The sequence below is a fragment of the Rhinolophus hipposideros genome (assembly GCF_964194185.1).
Source record: "Rhinolophus hipposideros genome assembly, chromosome: 26".
NCBI lineage: Eukaryota > Metazoa > Chordata > Mammalia > Chiroptera > Rhinolophidae > Rhinolophus > Rhinolophus hipposideros.
The window spans coordinates 3,632,017-3,649,167 of record NC_138072.1 but is presented as its reverse complement, the minus strand read 5'-3'; the positions used below and the strand labels follow the sequence as shown (position 1 = coordinate 3,649,167).

The 17,151-nt window shown below is 35.7% G+C and overlaps 1 protein-coding gene across 8 annotated transcripts in view; it reads right to left on the bottom strand.

Moving 5' to 3' along the window:
* Positions 1-1,044: 1,044 nt before the first annotated feature.
* The window catches only part of KCNT2 (potassium sodium-activated channel subfamily T member 2), a 230,867-nt gene continuing 214,760 nt past the window's right edge, over positions 1,045-17,151 (bottom strand). For 6 of the 8 annotated variants that reach the window (XM_081038922.1, XM_081038924.1, XM_081038923.1 and 3 more), the window contains 2 exons: positions 7,721-7,805; positions 1,045-3,604 (listed from right to left, as the gene is read on the bottom strand). In XM_081038922.1, coding sequence (XP_080895048.1) covers positions 3,496-3,604; positions 7,721-7,805 — 194 coding nt within the window. In that variant the 3' untranslated portion in view covers positions 1,045-3,495. Of the gene's footprint in view, positions 3,605-7,720; positions 7,838-17,151 lie in introns of all 8 variants that reach the window. The other 2 variants (XR_013992629.1, XR_013992630.1) reach the window with 2 other exon arrangements.

Genomic DNA, 17,151 nt, shown 5'->3' with positions numbered 1-17,151 from the left:
AGATTGGTTAGTAATAAGTAAAAGAGAACTTGAAAACGGTACAGCAATAAGGCATAGAGAGAGCGAGCACCATATTTGGGGCTCAGGAAGACACCCCAGGACTGAAATTCGTGGAGAGGGCACAGCTGTGGCTCACAGAACCACAGTGAAGTTGCCGTGGGCTCTGCCAAGGAAAGCCATTCTTGGGGATGCTTTTACGGGAGGCCCTCTGCTACAGAACCATCTGAGGGGTGCTGAGGGGCCCTGCTGACCATTAGTGTGTTGACCACTTGGTGTTCCAGGAGTCATTCTCTGCACGGGCCACCACCTTGCAGGAGTATTAGGACTTTGGTATTAGGGAAGATACACAGGCTGCAAGAGTGAATCCTTTGGAAGAAGAGCGCAGCTTTCCGTGGGACGTTTCTGTCTGTACTCATTGGTAGTTCCCACAGTCCAAAGCATGCTCCATGGAGGCAACTAGAACACTAGGAGTCCCCACCTAGTGGGGTGCTGTTCTGCATGCTGCAGTTTCTGAGTCTGTCTTCCTCTTTTCTCCTCTTCTCAGTCTTCTTATGCTCATTGGATGTAGAGTATCTGGGGGTTTTCTCCGCACTTCGCAAGAGGAATAGGGAGAGATGTGTCTACAGCATTTTCCTGGAATCCAACATCTTCCTTTGCCTTTGCAGTTTATTTTTCTTTCCTCTGACCAGTGCTTTTCTGGCCTTTGAATTAGTGTGTTGGGTCGGACATTGTCCTCTCTTCTGTGGGGGCAAAAATTCTTTTCTGGAAACTAAATTAACTTTCCCCACCCTCTTTTCTTCTTCCTTCCTTCCTGCCCTTTGTTCATTTACTCCCTCTATAGCCACCCTCTCTGCCCCTGCCTTCCACCCTCCTCCTTTCCTCCACATAGTCAGACCTTTGCCATAGAGATTACCTGTATGTTTATTTGATTTTGAAATATAAAATGACAAGTGAATTTTGTAGTTTCAAAACCTAATTTGTCTAAACAACTAACATTTCTGTAAAGAAAAAAAAAAGAAAGAAAGAAAAGCACCAAGAGCTTCATCCTCAGAAATAATTTTATTATTAAGTTAAAGCAGTTCAGTTAACTGGTAGCAAAATGGTACATAGACAATAAACAGAGCCAGTTCCCATAGGGTTACAAGGACTATTATTGACTTTGTGTTTTATTTTCATGTGCAAGTCTAACTATTTTTAAAAGGCAACAGTTTCTTAAAAGGCTTTTTATAAGCAATTTTATTTTTTAAATAACAGAAAGACTAATAAACTCTCATTCTTATAGCAAGCTGATATGAATCGTGTCATATATTAAATTTGGACTAATGTTCATAATCAAAAATAAGTATTGTAAAATTTATGAAACAAAATGTTTCGTTTTATGGGAAATATAGTCATGTCCTAACTTAAAATCCTAGTCTTGACAACTGTCATAATGTAAAAATACTAAACTTGAGATCTTGTGAGGAAATAGATGATTCATAAAATCTTACATTGATTCCTATAAATGTAACGAACGAAGTAAAGAAATGGCAACTCAGGAAACATCCTACTTGACTATTGATGTGCAAATATGAAACAGGACCATTAAATTCATTAATATTCTCCATTACATATATCAGTTTGATTCTGCCTTTGGCTTGAATAATTTACATGTTAATATGTATTTGTCAAATGTATTTCCCATGTGTATATAACATACATACCTGTGATACAATATTTGTTTTAAGGTATAATTTCAATTTTAAGTAACTTTTTATAAATTGTACTTCCCTGTCTAAGAAAATTAAAGGTAAAATCTCCCTGATTTAGGGGAAATTCTTGGTGTTTTCGTTATTCCAAAATAAGAGTAGTATAAAATTACTAAAACAACAACAAATAGGCATTTCATATTCTATAATCCCAACTATACAATGGCTAACATCTGTAATTTCACATTTTATGTTTTACATTTCTATTTCCAAAGAATTGTTTGGGGACTATTAGGCTTTCTTTATCTGTATTTTTTAATCCTTCTATTTTCTTTCAATTTGTCTGCTTCTTTATGAAAAAATAGGATAAAACGTCTCTTTCTGGTCTTACATGTCCTATTTTCTGTCGCATTAAAACTCAATATCAAATTCAAAAATTAAAACAAAATACAAAATTAGAAGAAAAGTATATTTCTAAATTTACCAATGTCTCTTCCATGGGAATTCCTTAATACATCCCATCTACCTGGCGAACTTTGCTTTAGTGCTTTTCATTCTGTTTATGATGGGGGACAAATACAGTCAAAAGCACTGGTGTCACCGAGGCTCAATCTATATTCAATTTATAACTGTCGATTTCTACATGATTTACATCAAATTTCAATGGCATAACTACCTATCTTTATTGCACTCTTTCCTCACAATATAAACACAGTTCCTATAAATAATTTTTCAAAATTAAATCAATTGTTTCAACATACCTTGTTTTAGTGTATGACTCTTTAAATACTAAAAGCATAAAGGAGGACTTCCAATGTTTCAGTATTTCTTTGGATTACATAAGACATATCATTTTCCTTTTTTGAATTTTAAAGTATCTTTCTAATGAAGTACTCTGTATAGATAAATGAAAAATTTAAAAACTCAAGAGTGTAATGAACATCATTATTGCATACTTCAGTTACTATCTCAATTCTTGGATTAAATTAAGTCAACAAATGTGTTTGAAGTGTTTTATCTATGTTAAGCATTCTTTTAGGAGAACAATCAAAATTTGCTTTTTAGTCCACTTTTCTTGGCATACAGTGTATCTCAGGCATAAAGTTAGCAAAAAGTTCAGGTACTTGATATTTCTTTTTGTTTGTTTTGCTTTCTTCAATGCACTAAAACATGCTATGAGCATCTCAAATTCTAAAATAAAGATGATATCATGTGAAAAGGCAACAAAAACAGGTTAAAATGACTTGAAGATTTATATTCTAAAGTGAACTATGGTTCTTACAAAAATGTCAGGCAACAAGTTTGTTTGTTCATCTCTGTGGAGAGAAGACTAGACATTTATGATGAGCTCAGCTTTATAAATGAGCGAGTTTAAAGAATATAATATGACACATTTAATTTTTAGGAGAAGCAACAATCTTCTATGTCCGTTGCGATGCCCCAAATATATCTGGACTTTTAATGTCCTGTCATAAAACCTTAGTACTTTTTAAATTGGCTTCATACAGTTTGGATTACTGTCAAACAATTAAATATCAAATTTTAAATTTTGTGTTTAACTTAGGTTTTCAAACTCATTCCATTGATGTCTTTCAAATAGTAACAGGAGGAATGCCAATAATCAGTTCGTTAAATTTCAAAATAATCTATACTTCGAAGAGAGTAGATTTTTAAAATATGAGAGATATGAATATATTCCACTCATGTAATGCCAGCAACACTTTTTTTTCTTTCATTTCCCCTAAGATTCAGAGTTCTTTCAAGCAAGGTCCTTGTAGGAAAAGAGAAGTCTCTTGTTTTCTCATGATCATAGCTGAGTTTCCTCCCGAGAATCCTGACCAGCGGTGGTGACGCTATTGTCTCGACTGGGTTCACTGTTTGGCAGGTACGCCAGTGGGTCTGGTCGGATTAAGTATCTGATGAGAGAAAACAAAGCAAATAACTGTAATAGTCAGTAAACACAAAACTAATTCACACTGAAACTTGAGGTTGCTACTTCAAATTTATTGTTCAGTTTTTAGGTCACCTAAAAAGGTCTCTCTTTAGAATGTTAGTTAGAAGGACTCAGTTTAGTTGCCTTCTAAAATTCTTCAGGGTTTGGATAATTTCTGTAGTTAAGATGGTTAGGATGATGAATACTGATGAACAATCATCATTATATTTCAGTTATGATCCATTTCACTGCCTTTATTTTATCAAAGGTTTATGATTTGTTTTAGTATTTTAGTATGTTTTGATTAATTATCCATCACATTGGGTATTTTTCTATCAAGGAGACCTAAATCCTAACCATGATTCTTCTATTACTTAACTGCTTTTAATCTTATTTTTATCACGGTTAAATACATTTGATGTAAACAATTTGTTGTAGTCTTTTTAATCTAAATATTCTATGATTCTAGAAAATCAGTGATTTATTAAATGTTACGGAGACTATTATGGACAGAGAATCGTTTCATTATTTGGAAATTTATAATCTAAAATTCAGTAGAATAAGAATTACACAAAAGTACCAAAAATAAGTCTTAATTCATTCTGCTACTACATAGGAAAATGTTCATCTGCCAAACTCAATCATTTCATCACTGCTAGAATTTGAGAGGTGTTTTACTTCTGGCTGAGAAATGATGGCATGAATGTGTATTTCCTGAGCACAGTTAGAATTCTGAGCTAGGACCTGGGAATGCAGAAAGTCACAAACCTGACCCCTGCCCTGCAGAAGATCAGTAGAGTTGAACTAATGAAGCAGATACAAAGAAGAGAAAGTTATTCCTATTGTCACAGAAGAGAAAAAGATCAATAGAAAGAACTAGGGAATAGTTTCGTCAGGAGGTCTGGTTCAGCTGTATCTCCAGGCTCAAGTAGAGCCGGGCAGAAAGGCAATTTGAGGTTTGGACTAACGGGGGGCACAGACAAGGGGGGTTCCTGATAACATTTAGGAAACGAGTTGACTTTAAGACTGGTTAGGCCAGGAAATAGCCATAAATTCAGGAAGAAAAGTAGAGAACAATTCATGAAGGACCTTAACTGTCAGTATAATTTCTGTTCCAAAGGCAGCAGGAAGCCGCTGAGGGGTTGAGTTGGGGGCAGGAAAGTAAATATATGTAACGCAGTTTTGCAGAATGTTTTATTTCAGGTGCAAATGAAATTAGTATTCATAGTTTTGTAATAATTTTAGAAGATACAAAAAATGAACAGAGAAATTATAATATAAGAGTGAGAATAATATAAGAAGCTAATATAAGAGTGAGAACTCTGATGAACGTGGTAGTTTTCCTCTAAAAAAATAAAGGAAAAATATTCATAAAATATGTTCCTTAATGAAAATGAGAAAAAGGCCATTTAAAGCATTGCAATCTATTTTCTTTGATCAAATAAAAGTTAATGTGTGTGTCCTTGAATCTATTAACTGGATTTGTTATCTAGGCACACTGCTTCATAATTACTTTAACTATCAATAGCATTATAAATCAATGAACAAAACTAGTAGTGCACAATAAGCTTTTTAATACCATATCATCTAGTGATTTATTGTTTTTTGAATCAAATTAATGTTGCCCCTTCATTTAAAATGAACTTTTGAGAGCAATTTTTTAGAAAAACATAAAAGGCATAAGTATAATCCATTATCCCTTAGAAACTGACGTAACTGCAAAAGTTCCTTCCCCTGTTATTATCACTACAAAACCTACGAGCCTAATAAAATAAATGTCTTAAATGTCTTTTTATGTATCACTTGTCATGGTAGGTATTTTTTCTATGATATTTATCATTGCTCCAGTTGTACTAAAATTTAATTGTCTCAGTGCCACATATACAGATCTTTGAAAAAATTTTTTCATAGCTGTCAAGCTGATGGTTTAGTTGAAAGCTAATAAAAAATAATATCCAGAAGACAGAAAATATTATGCTTATTTTAACTGTGTATATTATAACATACATATTTTATTTGTAAATTTAAGAGTTTGGGGAATTATTTCTGATTATAAACATCTATTTGACACAAGGACATGTACATAGACTTAAAGGTTAATAATATCTTCCTAGTCCATCAGAAATAATCATGGGGAATATCTTAATCTCAGCGAACAGAATTTATTATGAAATATGAATAAGGTAAGCATAGCTTTTTAAAAACCCTCCATAATTAATACAACTATAATTAATTTGCAAGAGGCATAAGAAGATTGGAATTACATGGGCAGATTGGAGAATGAATAAAAATTGCCTGATTTTATGGATTTAAAGGAAGAAAGAAGTGAGGAAAATGGACACAGGTAAAATAGAGCAGTTTTGTTTTATTACAGTAATGGACTAAGTGAAGTGTCCAGAATGGGCCTTTGAGAGCCAAGTGCATCATAAATAAGATATTTTCTTCCAACTTCAAGTACTCCACAAATTCACCACCACCACTGGATTTAAGTTTTGACAGCTGCCTTAAGAACTGCCTTAGCAGCTAAAATGACCATTCACCTGAACCCCACAGGTCCTGTATTCCAACCAGAATCATCAGACAGCAAGTTAAAGCATTATTATATTTGTTAGTTGTGTCTTAGGTGCATTATACAAACCTTTTCACACTGATTTTGGGTCAGAGTTACTCTTGCTGATAACTTCTCCTAAGAAGTTTCTGAAACACGCTCATCTTTCCACCCTAAAACTGACCACTGCTCAATGGTCTGATAGTCATTCTTTTACTTTTTCTTCTTTATGTATCTCCTCTTTGGAACAATCATTCTCTCTTTTGCTTTATTCATCTAGAAGATGAAAAATAAATATTTTCTATATAGAACTAGCCTCCCTTCAGCGCTATAATACTATCTCTATAGACTTTCTAGACGTTTCCAGTTAGCCCATTGAACAATGTATCTGAACCCCAACTCATCAGCTCTCTCTCCTCCCCAGCCAACAAATCCTGTCTCCTGTTTGGAAAATGGCCTCCCTATTTGGATTTGTTTCAGTACACCAGCATTTTGTTTGTCTGTTGGTGTGAAATCTTAAAGCCACGCAGGCCTCCTTTTCCACCTGCCACACCAACGAACAAGTCACACTCTTTGCCTTCATAAGTTTATCTCCAGACGAGCCTGCTTTTATTATGCTAGTCATCATCTTGCTGTTGTGACCGGTTATCCCCTTTAAACCTGCATACCACCTTTCCAACTGGTTTCCCTATTAAAGAAATAGATACTCTTTCCACCCCAGTCAAAATCTCCCACAAAACTGGCCGCCTATAAAAGTAGGCTTCTCATTCGGGGCATATCACTAGTTGTAGGTCTAAGCCACAGGCCGGGATCCATTTTGTGCTCTGCATGACAGAATGTTCTCGGTCCTCCAAGTCTCTGACCTTACAGTTACTTTCCTGACAATAGGTACAAACACACCCTGCAGACCTAACACCCATCAGGACTTACGGTGTCTTTCATTTGTTTTCAGTCACTAAGACAGTCTTGGGTTCACTACCTGGGGGAAGCAGCTTTCATCCAGGGACCTTAGGGGCAAACTATTGTTAGGGATTTCTGTCCTGCACTTAAATGAACAGCAGTCAAAATGCCTTTTCTGAAGACTTGCTACTTTCTTACTCTTACGTGTAGTTTCTGATTAATCAAATTACTACTGTAGACCTTTTCCTCATAAGTGCTTTGACCTATTTACTTTGGCTGGTAAGAAATCTGAGGTCTTTAGAACTAGGTAATGTGAGATATTTCAGGTTTACCTTTGAGCTGTTCTCTTATTTCTCCACATATTTTCTCTGACTTCCACACATATATGTTAGCTCACAGAATACAGAATTCATGCTGCCATTTCCTTCTTTTATTCCTGTACAATCCTACAAGGACTTTTTTTTATATATTTATAGCATTACACAAAGCAACACATAAAATGCATCAGTTTATCGAACACAAAAATTGGACTTGGACATTCATATTGCAAGAACCAGAAGGGGCTCTCATGGTGGAGGTAACAATACAAAAACCAATGAATCAGTGGATTGTACACGTTAATGCCTTATGTGCGGTATGAGGTCAACTTACACGACATCATTGAGCTCTAGTCTGGTGTCTGGAGACGGGTTGATCAGGATGTAGGAGAGGGTGCTCTGATGATCATTCATTTCATCTAGAAGATAAATGAGCCCCACGTTTGTTACACTACGCAGGGAAATTACAGGAATTAGTATCGAGCATCTTATCTTCAAAGCATAGAGCTATCAATGGGAACTTGCTGTCGTTTGGGCCACAGCCCAACTGTGTACATAATTCCAACTACTTTCAAATTACTGTCATTGGAAATGTCTGACAGGTACTCATTTTTTGCTCCAATAGGTGATAAAAATAAAGTTTCTTATTCTGCTCTAAACAACCACAGTTACAGTCTACCCTTTAAGCTTTTATCGTGAAAAAGTATTTCTGTTTAAAAAAGCTAGACGAGATGTTGACTTGATTTATTATGCTTTCTCAATTATAAAAAGTAAATGTGGTTATAGGTGACCATCCCAGACAGGAATATTCATATGGGAAATTCTGTGGAAAGTCAGCTCATGGCATGGTACTTAGAAAACACAACAAAAATGTTTAAAAAGACGTGAAGGCCCTAACTATGTTTGGCTTGGTTACATATCCAAGGTTTGGATCTATCTGATACAAGCCATCTGATCATTTTTGCAGAATGCAAAGAATCCTATGGAGCAGGATTTAACTGAAAGTTTCAGGGCAAGTGTCCTACGGAGTCATTTGTTTTTCCTCGAAAACAATATACTTTTTAAACTAAAAAGCTGTGCCCTTTTAATTTTGTCAATTCACTCTCAAGACATGGTCAGCCTTCAAATTCGGAGAGCTGACCTGGCATTACATAGAGATACTTAAAAAGAAAACAGCTTTGGAGCTAAAGTTTTCAGCTGTCAAGGCTTAGATAAGACGTAAACGTAAGGCCACGTGAATACACGTTTCACAGAGCATCCATCCTTCCAGGGTGAAATGTTTAGGTTGTGAGGGCACCAATTAAAACCCTGCTCTGGAGACGTAGTATGCTTCTAGACACTTCAGTGGTAGACAAAAGACTTGAAAGAAGTACTAACTTTTGCATTTGATCTAAAATCTAAGTATAGATTTCATGCTGATAAAGATATATCAGTACTCACATAACTACATGCAAATAAAGCGAAGGCCTTTTTTCGGCCAATGTAGCTGACCCTGATAGTTTCCTACACTGGGAAATATATACTGTTTTCATAAAATAATGTTTACCACTGGGTTCATGTAATTAACAACGTGTGACTTCAATATGAAAGACAATATTTGTAGTTACGATATTTCAAGTTGATACACAGATGCTCCCTATTTTTAAAGTCTGTAAATGAAAACCTTTATCTTACAAGGCAGATAACTGTGGTATAACTGAACCCATCATAAGTACGCCAGTAAAACTATTGTAATCACAAGACCATCAAAGTAAGATTCAAATAAAGGAATGGATTTGGGTTGCATGTGTCTCTGGGATAGACACACAGAATTATAGTCTGCTGTAAGGATGGGCTGTCAGGCAAAATAGGGAATGTCCAGTGAATTCTGAATTTCAGATAAAACAGTTAACAGTTATTTAGCATAAATATATCCTAAACATTGCATGTGTCAGACTTGTTCTAAAACTTGTTTGTTGTTTATCTGAAAATCAGTTTAACTGGAAATCCTATATTTTTATGTGTTAAATCTGTCAGTCTTACCTAGAGGTAGGTGGCTAACTCAGCTGTTGAAGATGGAATTGCAATGAGTATATGAAATGAGCTTACTCTAAATAAGGAACAATTCCAACTAAAGCATATTGTACTAGCCTGAGACTGCCAGAATCATCTTTCTATAGAAAAAGCAGTTTCAATTTATGTCTCCTCTTTGAGAAGTTTTCCCCTGTGTGAATTTCCACAAATGCTGTAGAAAGGAACAGAAATTGACAGTGCCTTCTGGAAACTAAAGCACAACACTCTGAAATGTAGCAGGTCTCGTAGAACACGTCCGTTTCATTTGGCTAATCAAATTCTTATATGGACAGTGGCATTATCGAACTTTCTCTTACAAACAGTGACTATGATCGAACAGCGGCACTACAGGAAAAACAATTTTAACAAATAACTTCTTAGTCAACATTAACACCCAACTTTTCTTCTAGATGATTAACATGATGCCGTACTCATGTTTGGTTCTGGGATGAAGTCCATATCTATTGGTGACTTGGTTTACCTGTCACAAACAACTGTCTAGATGACAAAGAGGTGTACAGCTGTAGATAGAGCTATTGTGTCAATAATGTTTTTCTGAGCAAGTAGCCTGTTTTATTCATCGTTCTGAAGATTTTGATTTTTTTCACAGACTCCAGGGATTGGAGCCAACGCTTTGCTAATGAGCTCAATTCAGTGGTTCCATGTGGTTTACATTAAGATGTGAGTGACAACAGCATGAGACCTGGACACTGCGGGTTTCTTTCCTCACCCACCCCCCACTGACTTCTCAGGCTTCCTTTAAAAGAAGTGGCTGAGTTCAAAGCCGTTCTGTGTTTCTCTTTCATGTTTGCTTTGCTGTAGAGGTCGTTCCGGAGGGCCTGTGCTCTGCCATGCTGCCTCGTTGGGAAGTCCTACAGTTCACTCTTTCTCTTTGTGACTTTGTGTTTAAGAATTAGGAAGCAAGGACTTTAAAGGCCTGTTGGGGTCACACATCAAAACACCCTTCAACGATCAAGTTTCAGCAGCTGTTAAGTCTGCTCTTTTCTTCACTATCTGTAGTCCTTACGTTATTTTTCAGGTTTGTCTGCATTCTGGGAAGAAAAAAGGTGGTAGGTTCCCTACATCTTGAAGCCTCAGTCATAATAATTATCACTGGTAGAGACAAAGACACAAATGGATTAAATAAGGGTTTTTACCAAAAATATAATGACATGTTCAGTGAATAAAATAAAATATTTATGAAAAATTTGGCTCATGAACCAGAATCAAGACTCATATTTCTTATCAAGCAAAAATATCTACAAAGGAAATCTGTCGTGAGGACATGCGATGTGTTCCTGATAAATATTCTCTGACTTTGGCAAAATAAAAGGCCACGTATAGTTTAAATGGTTTTATTACAATTATTATTTCATCGTTGACATAATTATCATAATGGAACTATTCTTCTTATGAAAATTTGAAATAAATGTACTGGAATATTGAAAACTTGAAAAGAAATTTTAGAGTCAAATTTAATAATTTCTCATATTTATGCAGAAACTTATTTTACTATTGTAATTAATGTATGAAATTATTCAATGAAAAGCTTCATATAACAAATATTTTGTTTAGCGTGCTTCATGTAAATAGACCATATTATAAAGGAAAAAGAATTGTACTCCTATTGTTCTGACAGAATAATTGATTGAGTCCCAGTCTACACACATGAGTTTCATTTTTTTAGTTTGTTTTGGTTTTAAAATTTTTCCTCTGAGGTATTTTAAGAGCACTTTAAAAAAGAATAACATTTGATAAGAAAAGTATGAAATCTTACTTATATTTGTGTGGATTTCATTAAATAATACTTTCAAAAACCCATGCCCATTATGTACTGTGTAATCAGAAAAACATTTCCAATAATGAATACAAAGGTATCACTGAGAGAACCAGTGAAGAACAAAGGCTCTGAAACCAGAGTGTCTGCCTCAAAATCCTGGCCTTCCCAATTACGGATGCTGAGACTACAGGCAGATTACTTAATTAAAAAAAGAAATCTCTCTGGGCTCAGTGTCCTCATCTGTAAAATGGGGTAACAATAGTGCTGTCTCATAGGTTACCATTAGAATTAAATTGTAAATAAATAATCAACATAATTTAAAATTAATACATTAATACAAATATGTCGTTCTTAGAATCAGCACCTATTGATATCAAGTACTACATAATGGTTTCCTATTATTATTGTAGCAGGCAAAATCAATCTGTAACTTGTAAATAACAATCATCATACCTGTATATTGTGATATGAAAGTATTGCAAAGATAAGGAAGAAAAGTGATCAGAGAACAGCAAATGGGAGAGGTTGTTGGTTTTAAGTTGGGGAAACAGAGCCCAGATGATGATGGACTAAAGTGAGCAACGAGGACGTAATTGGAGACGATGTTGAAAAGACCGGCTAGGACCAGGTCCCATGGTGCGTTAAGATCTTGATGAGAAGTTTGAAATTTATTCTAAAACCAATTGGAAGCCACTGAGTGGTTGTAAGTAAGGGCGGGAGATTTGGTGGCACACTGAATATATCACCTTGGCTGCTCTGTGGAAGATGAACTATGAGGGCTCAAATTTGGACAGGGGAATGGTAAGTAGGTGAATAGTGCAGAAGCCCAGGGGAGAGATGATGGTGGCTTGGTAACAATGACAATGGGGAAAATTTGTGAGGAGGGAAGGAAAGTTAGCTGAAGAGCTTCGGAGCTTGAGGGAGGGAGGGACAAAAGGAGGGAGGGAGGGAGGGAAGGAGAGAGAGAGAGAGAGAGAGAGAGAGAGAGAGAGAGAGAGAGAGAGAGAGAGATGGTTTTAAGATGAGAGACACCACAGTATATTTAAGTGCTCATGGAAAAAGCAAGGAAAAACAAAGAAATCGGTGCTGTAGCAGACTGAGGGCATGGTTTTCCTTCAGTCACTACAAGGAATCCCTTATCAGAGAACATACTCTCAGTGACTCAGTGCTTCTTTCTCCTACATAGTCTGCTAATCCAAATCATCCGTCATCACATAACCCACTGGTGATTTCATTTTCCCTCCCAGACCTTTTTAGCAATTTTCTTGACAGGCAGTAAACTGTGTAACACGACCTACGGAACAGGAGTTAGGCGTCTTTATTACAAGTGTGCCTATAAGTTAACTGAAAACTTTCTGTATGATTTTAAGCATATCATTCAAGTTACCTTAGGATAATCGTTAGTGCTGCATTATGAATTCTGAAATCTAGGAGGTTCCATTTGATCTCTTTTCTATCTTTGATTTCTCTCGTTACCATGCTCTTGTTTTTCTCCACCATGTTGACCACACTGTAGTAACTGCTTTAATAGCCTTGTTTTCTGGATCCCTTTCTATTGGTTGATTTTTCTACTGGTACAGGTCATATTTTCTTATTTAGGGTCCACCTGAGTGACTTCTAGCCTATAAAAGGCTTAACTCATTTGTTTTCCTTCCCTCAGGAACAAAGTTATATGCTCTCTTTTGTCTGGTGTCTCCACACTGTTGATTTATTTTTTTTCTAGTTATATAAATTGAGAGCATAAGCAGTCATCATAATCAAGATTCTTCTTTTTGTTTTAGAAATGTTAGAAAGCTCATTCTTTGCTCATTCACTATTTATACTTAACCCATAATAAAATGTTGAAAGTAAAAACTTCACTCAACCAATTAACTTTTTTTCTCAGTGACAAAAGATATTTTATTTTATTCAAATTGGCCACATTTTTCTTATGCATATGCCAACACATAACCTTTGAATTTTAATTCAAAAGATAAAATATATGTATATTTAAGTGGAATTAACTATGGGGTTAAATTATATAAAAATGTTGGTATCATTGAAAAATTAATGTTCTGGGAAGAATGTGGTACAACTCCATGAAACAAAATTTCATAGATTTAATTTAGGGACATATGGAAAATTCATTGCCCAAATATTTTCATTTAGTATATGTCATTATCAGCTCAACAATCACCCTCTTTGAAAGCTTCATTACTTTATCTATTAAGAAAACCACTGAGTTTGTTTTTCCTATTAACATTCTATATATAGAATGAGAAAAACATAAAACAATCCCATGTATATCTCCTAACTACCTCCTTGTGAGAATGGATTGGTTCTGGAAATACAGAACATGAAATCATCCATTTTCTGAGACTCTATGCTGGGACTATATTGACTGGCATATCAATACCACTGAGAAAAAATAAATATTTCAAAAATAATAAAAATTTAGTTTCAATTTCCTTTGAAATAATAAATTGTTGATGAAGTCATTAGAGTGATCTCGGATAGTCTTTTCATTCCTCCCAAGTACTAATGTTGTAAAACATTCTAGAAGAAATATTTAGCTACAGTGACTTTTCCCTCTTTGATAATTTGCTGTACGATGAATTCGTGAATAATTGTGTGCTAGAAGAAGGTAACTGCCATTGATTAGGATTTGGGGGATTTTTGTTGTCATTATTGAAAACTTATATGAAAACGATCAATGATTTCTGTGTCCCAAAATAGAAGGGATGGTGTTATCATTACTATTACTACTACTACCATCACTGTATCTATTACAGTGTGGGTGGGCATAACAATCATTCATTAAATTTATTTCTTCCCCATAAGAAAGAGACTACCATAGTTTGCTATGTCTAGTGCTCCTTTTTGCCCAAATTTGTGAGGGAAAAATAAGGATGTGCATTATACATGAATAGTACTAAAAAACTGAAATGAAAGATATTTTTTCCCCTGAAAGTTTGGGCCAAAAATGTGGGTGTGTATTATACATAGAAAAATGTGGTAACTAACAATTAAGTCACCATGTTTTACACACACACACACATTTTTGGTTAATCTATCCAATCGTTCAGGTAAAGTATAATTTGTTTTACAAATAAACTAAGGCTCTGTGATGGATGTAATGAATTCTAGTATCTAACTAGTAGTTAACCTTTTCCTCACTCACAAGGATTTTTTATTTTCTCCCTTGGCATTTCATCTTTTACTAACAGCATGAAACTTACAACAATCCATGCCACAATTGGCTTGTACCTATAAGCAGCGGTCACCCCAGGAAGACTTACTTGCTAATTTATGCTATTAAAAGCATATGTTATTCTATGGGTTGATCATTAGTAATCTGTCAATAGTTAGAATAATTTTCAGTGAGTATAGGAGCCTTTTTAAAGAGATTGTTGAAAAATTATGCCAGTTATTTACATAAAGAAAACAATAATTATTCACATTGCAGTGTAGTTTATAGATTAAAACATCTGTGTACACACAACCAATCAAATGAAAACCTCATGGCAAACACTTAAAAAATATCTTTTTAAAGTAAATTTGATTGCAATTTTATAACTAGTCTGTAAATTATGGAGGTAAATACTGAAGTACATGCTGTCTGAAATTTACCTAAAAATAATATGAGAAGTGAGGGACATTGGTGGGATTGTACATGAAAGAAGATAGGCCAAGAGTTGATAGTTATTGAAGTATGATAATGAGTCTGTTCATTGTACCATTCTTTCCACATTTACTCATGTTGGAAATGTTCTGTATTAAAATTCTAAAAATATAAAAAGGAAAAGGAAAATGAAAGAGATTAGTCTCACACAGAAAGAACAGCTTTTCTTTTGAGGCTGCATTCTGTATTATTTTCAAAACACTCACCCTTCCAGTTTTGGCATCATTCTCAGGAGATGATTGTGCCTCTTACTATCAAATGAAATATTACTCAACTTCCTTTCAAGTTGTACTACAAGTGTACTGCATTTGAAAACATGCATATTATTCTCATTTCCAAATATCTAAGCAGAGGGCCCCAACTGTGGTCCCTCTCCTGTATTTTCAACTTCTTCTCTCATGGCTCAGTCTTAACAAAAATGCTCATGTGTTTCCGATCTTCAAAGCAAATAGCCCCTCTTCTTTCTTCACTTTCCCATCCAGCTATCTCCATCTTTCCCACCTTTCCTCCACAATGAAACTTCTTCAAAACGACCCACTGTGGCAGAGATCGGCAACTGTCTCTCAATCGCTGTGCTTCTCTTCTTTACTGTTCGATCTGAGCCATCAAAACCGAAACATACTCCCTTGCCAACGGCACACAGTTGAAATGATGGGTGCAACTCCTTGGTAATATGATTTAATCGAAGAGACCACCCTTTCTTCTCTGGTGTCTCAGTCTTCCTGCTAGATGGAATGTGAACAAAATAATTGGTGTTCCAACATCCATCTTGGATCACAGTATGACTTTGGTAATGGAAGCAAGAGATGGTGAAACGATAAGATAGATTAAATGTCCAACACCTCGGGAGCCCCTGATATATTTAAATCCACTACATCCAAATCCTTACCGTCATCATTCCTCATGCCACTCCATGTAGCGTGTGCACATACCATGTAACTGATCCTCACCGAGATCACCCAATGACCCATCACTCTACTTCCAGCACTACTTGGCACTAGTAAGCATGGCCTCCTATTTTCTAGTCCAACACTTCCCAGTGCTTTTTTCACATCATAGAACACATAGGAGATGATATTTGTACTCACATTGGGGTCACAGACAAAACTGCTCAAGGCTGGAAGTAACCAGCCCGAGGGGTGCCTCTGACCATCTCAGGCCCCACCCACACTTCTAAAAGCATAGAAATCAATATCACGATAAAACATGTAACCAATTGATAGCATACTATTGTACTATGGCAGGTCTTTGGGGTAATTCACTTCTACACACTTCAGTCTCCTGTTCTTTAAAAATCCTTCCTTATCATTCCAGAAATATTAGTATTTTCCAGAGCTCTCCTGTAGTCCTTCATCTAGGGGGTTATTTCACCTATTCCTGTGGCTTTAATTAAAAATATATATGCTAATCACTCTCAAGTCTGTATCTTATTTCTTTTTCTGAGCACTATCCAGCAGAAATGCAGCTTCTTACACATTGCCATCAGAAGTCTTCCAGGTGCTCAAATTTATTATCTTCACCCATGTATTCGTCCTCTTCTTCTAAGCTGAGTGAGTACCACCACCGGACACTAAGTTGTTTAAAGAAGACCCCTCAGATGTCAGCATTTGACTCTTCCCTTTCCCTCTCCTTTGTGTCTTATATCCAGTAGTCAAAAACAATGTGTTTCTTCTCTTGGAGCAGGCCAGACGGACTTAAAAATATCGATGACGACTCACAATTAAATCAGTCATCGTGCCTTGTGTGTAAAGTATTTCTAAACATGTTTCATCTGTGAAGCACTATACGATATTCACAGTAATGCAGAAAGGACACATGGTGTAGTGGAAACATTAAAAGATACGGGGTAAAATGTCATAAGTTAAAATACCAATGCGAGCACATGCTTGGCCACGTGATGCAAGCAGACCGTCTTTTCACCTCTAAGCACTCTACTTGTTCACACATTCAGTGTGCAGTTACTGGGTTCCTCTGTGTCAGGAAATGTGTCATGTGTTTGGGATACAAAGATCAAAAGATGAGTGAGACATTCCCTTTCCCTCAAAGAAGGAAGACAAACATGCAAAATAATTGTTTTAAAGCCTGCTTCCTAAATAGAGACAATATTGCCCCCAAGGATGCAGAATTTGTTTTTGTTTTTGTACTGTGGGGAAAAAAAAAACACTACCTTTTCTACGTGTAAAACACAGATAGACTTGTAGTACTTAAATAGACGTATGGTAGCATCAAGTGAATGCCTGTTCCAGCCTAAGCACATTTTCACATATTATTC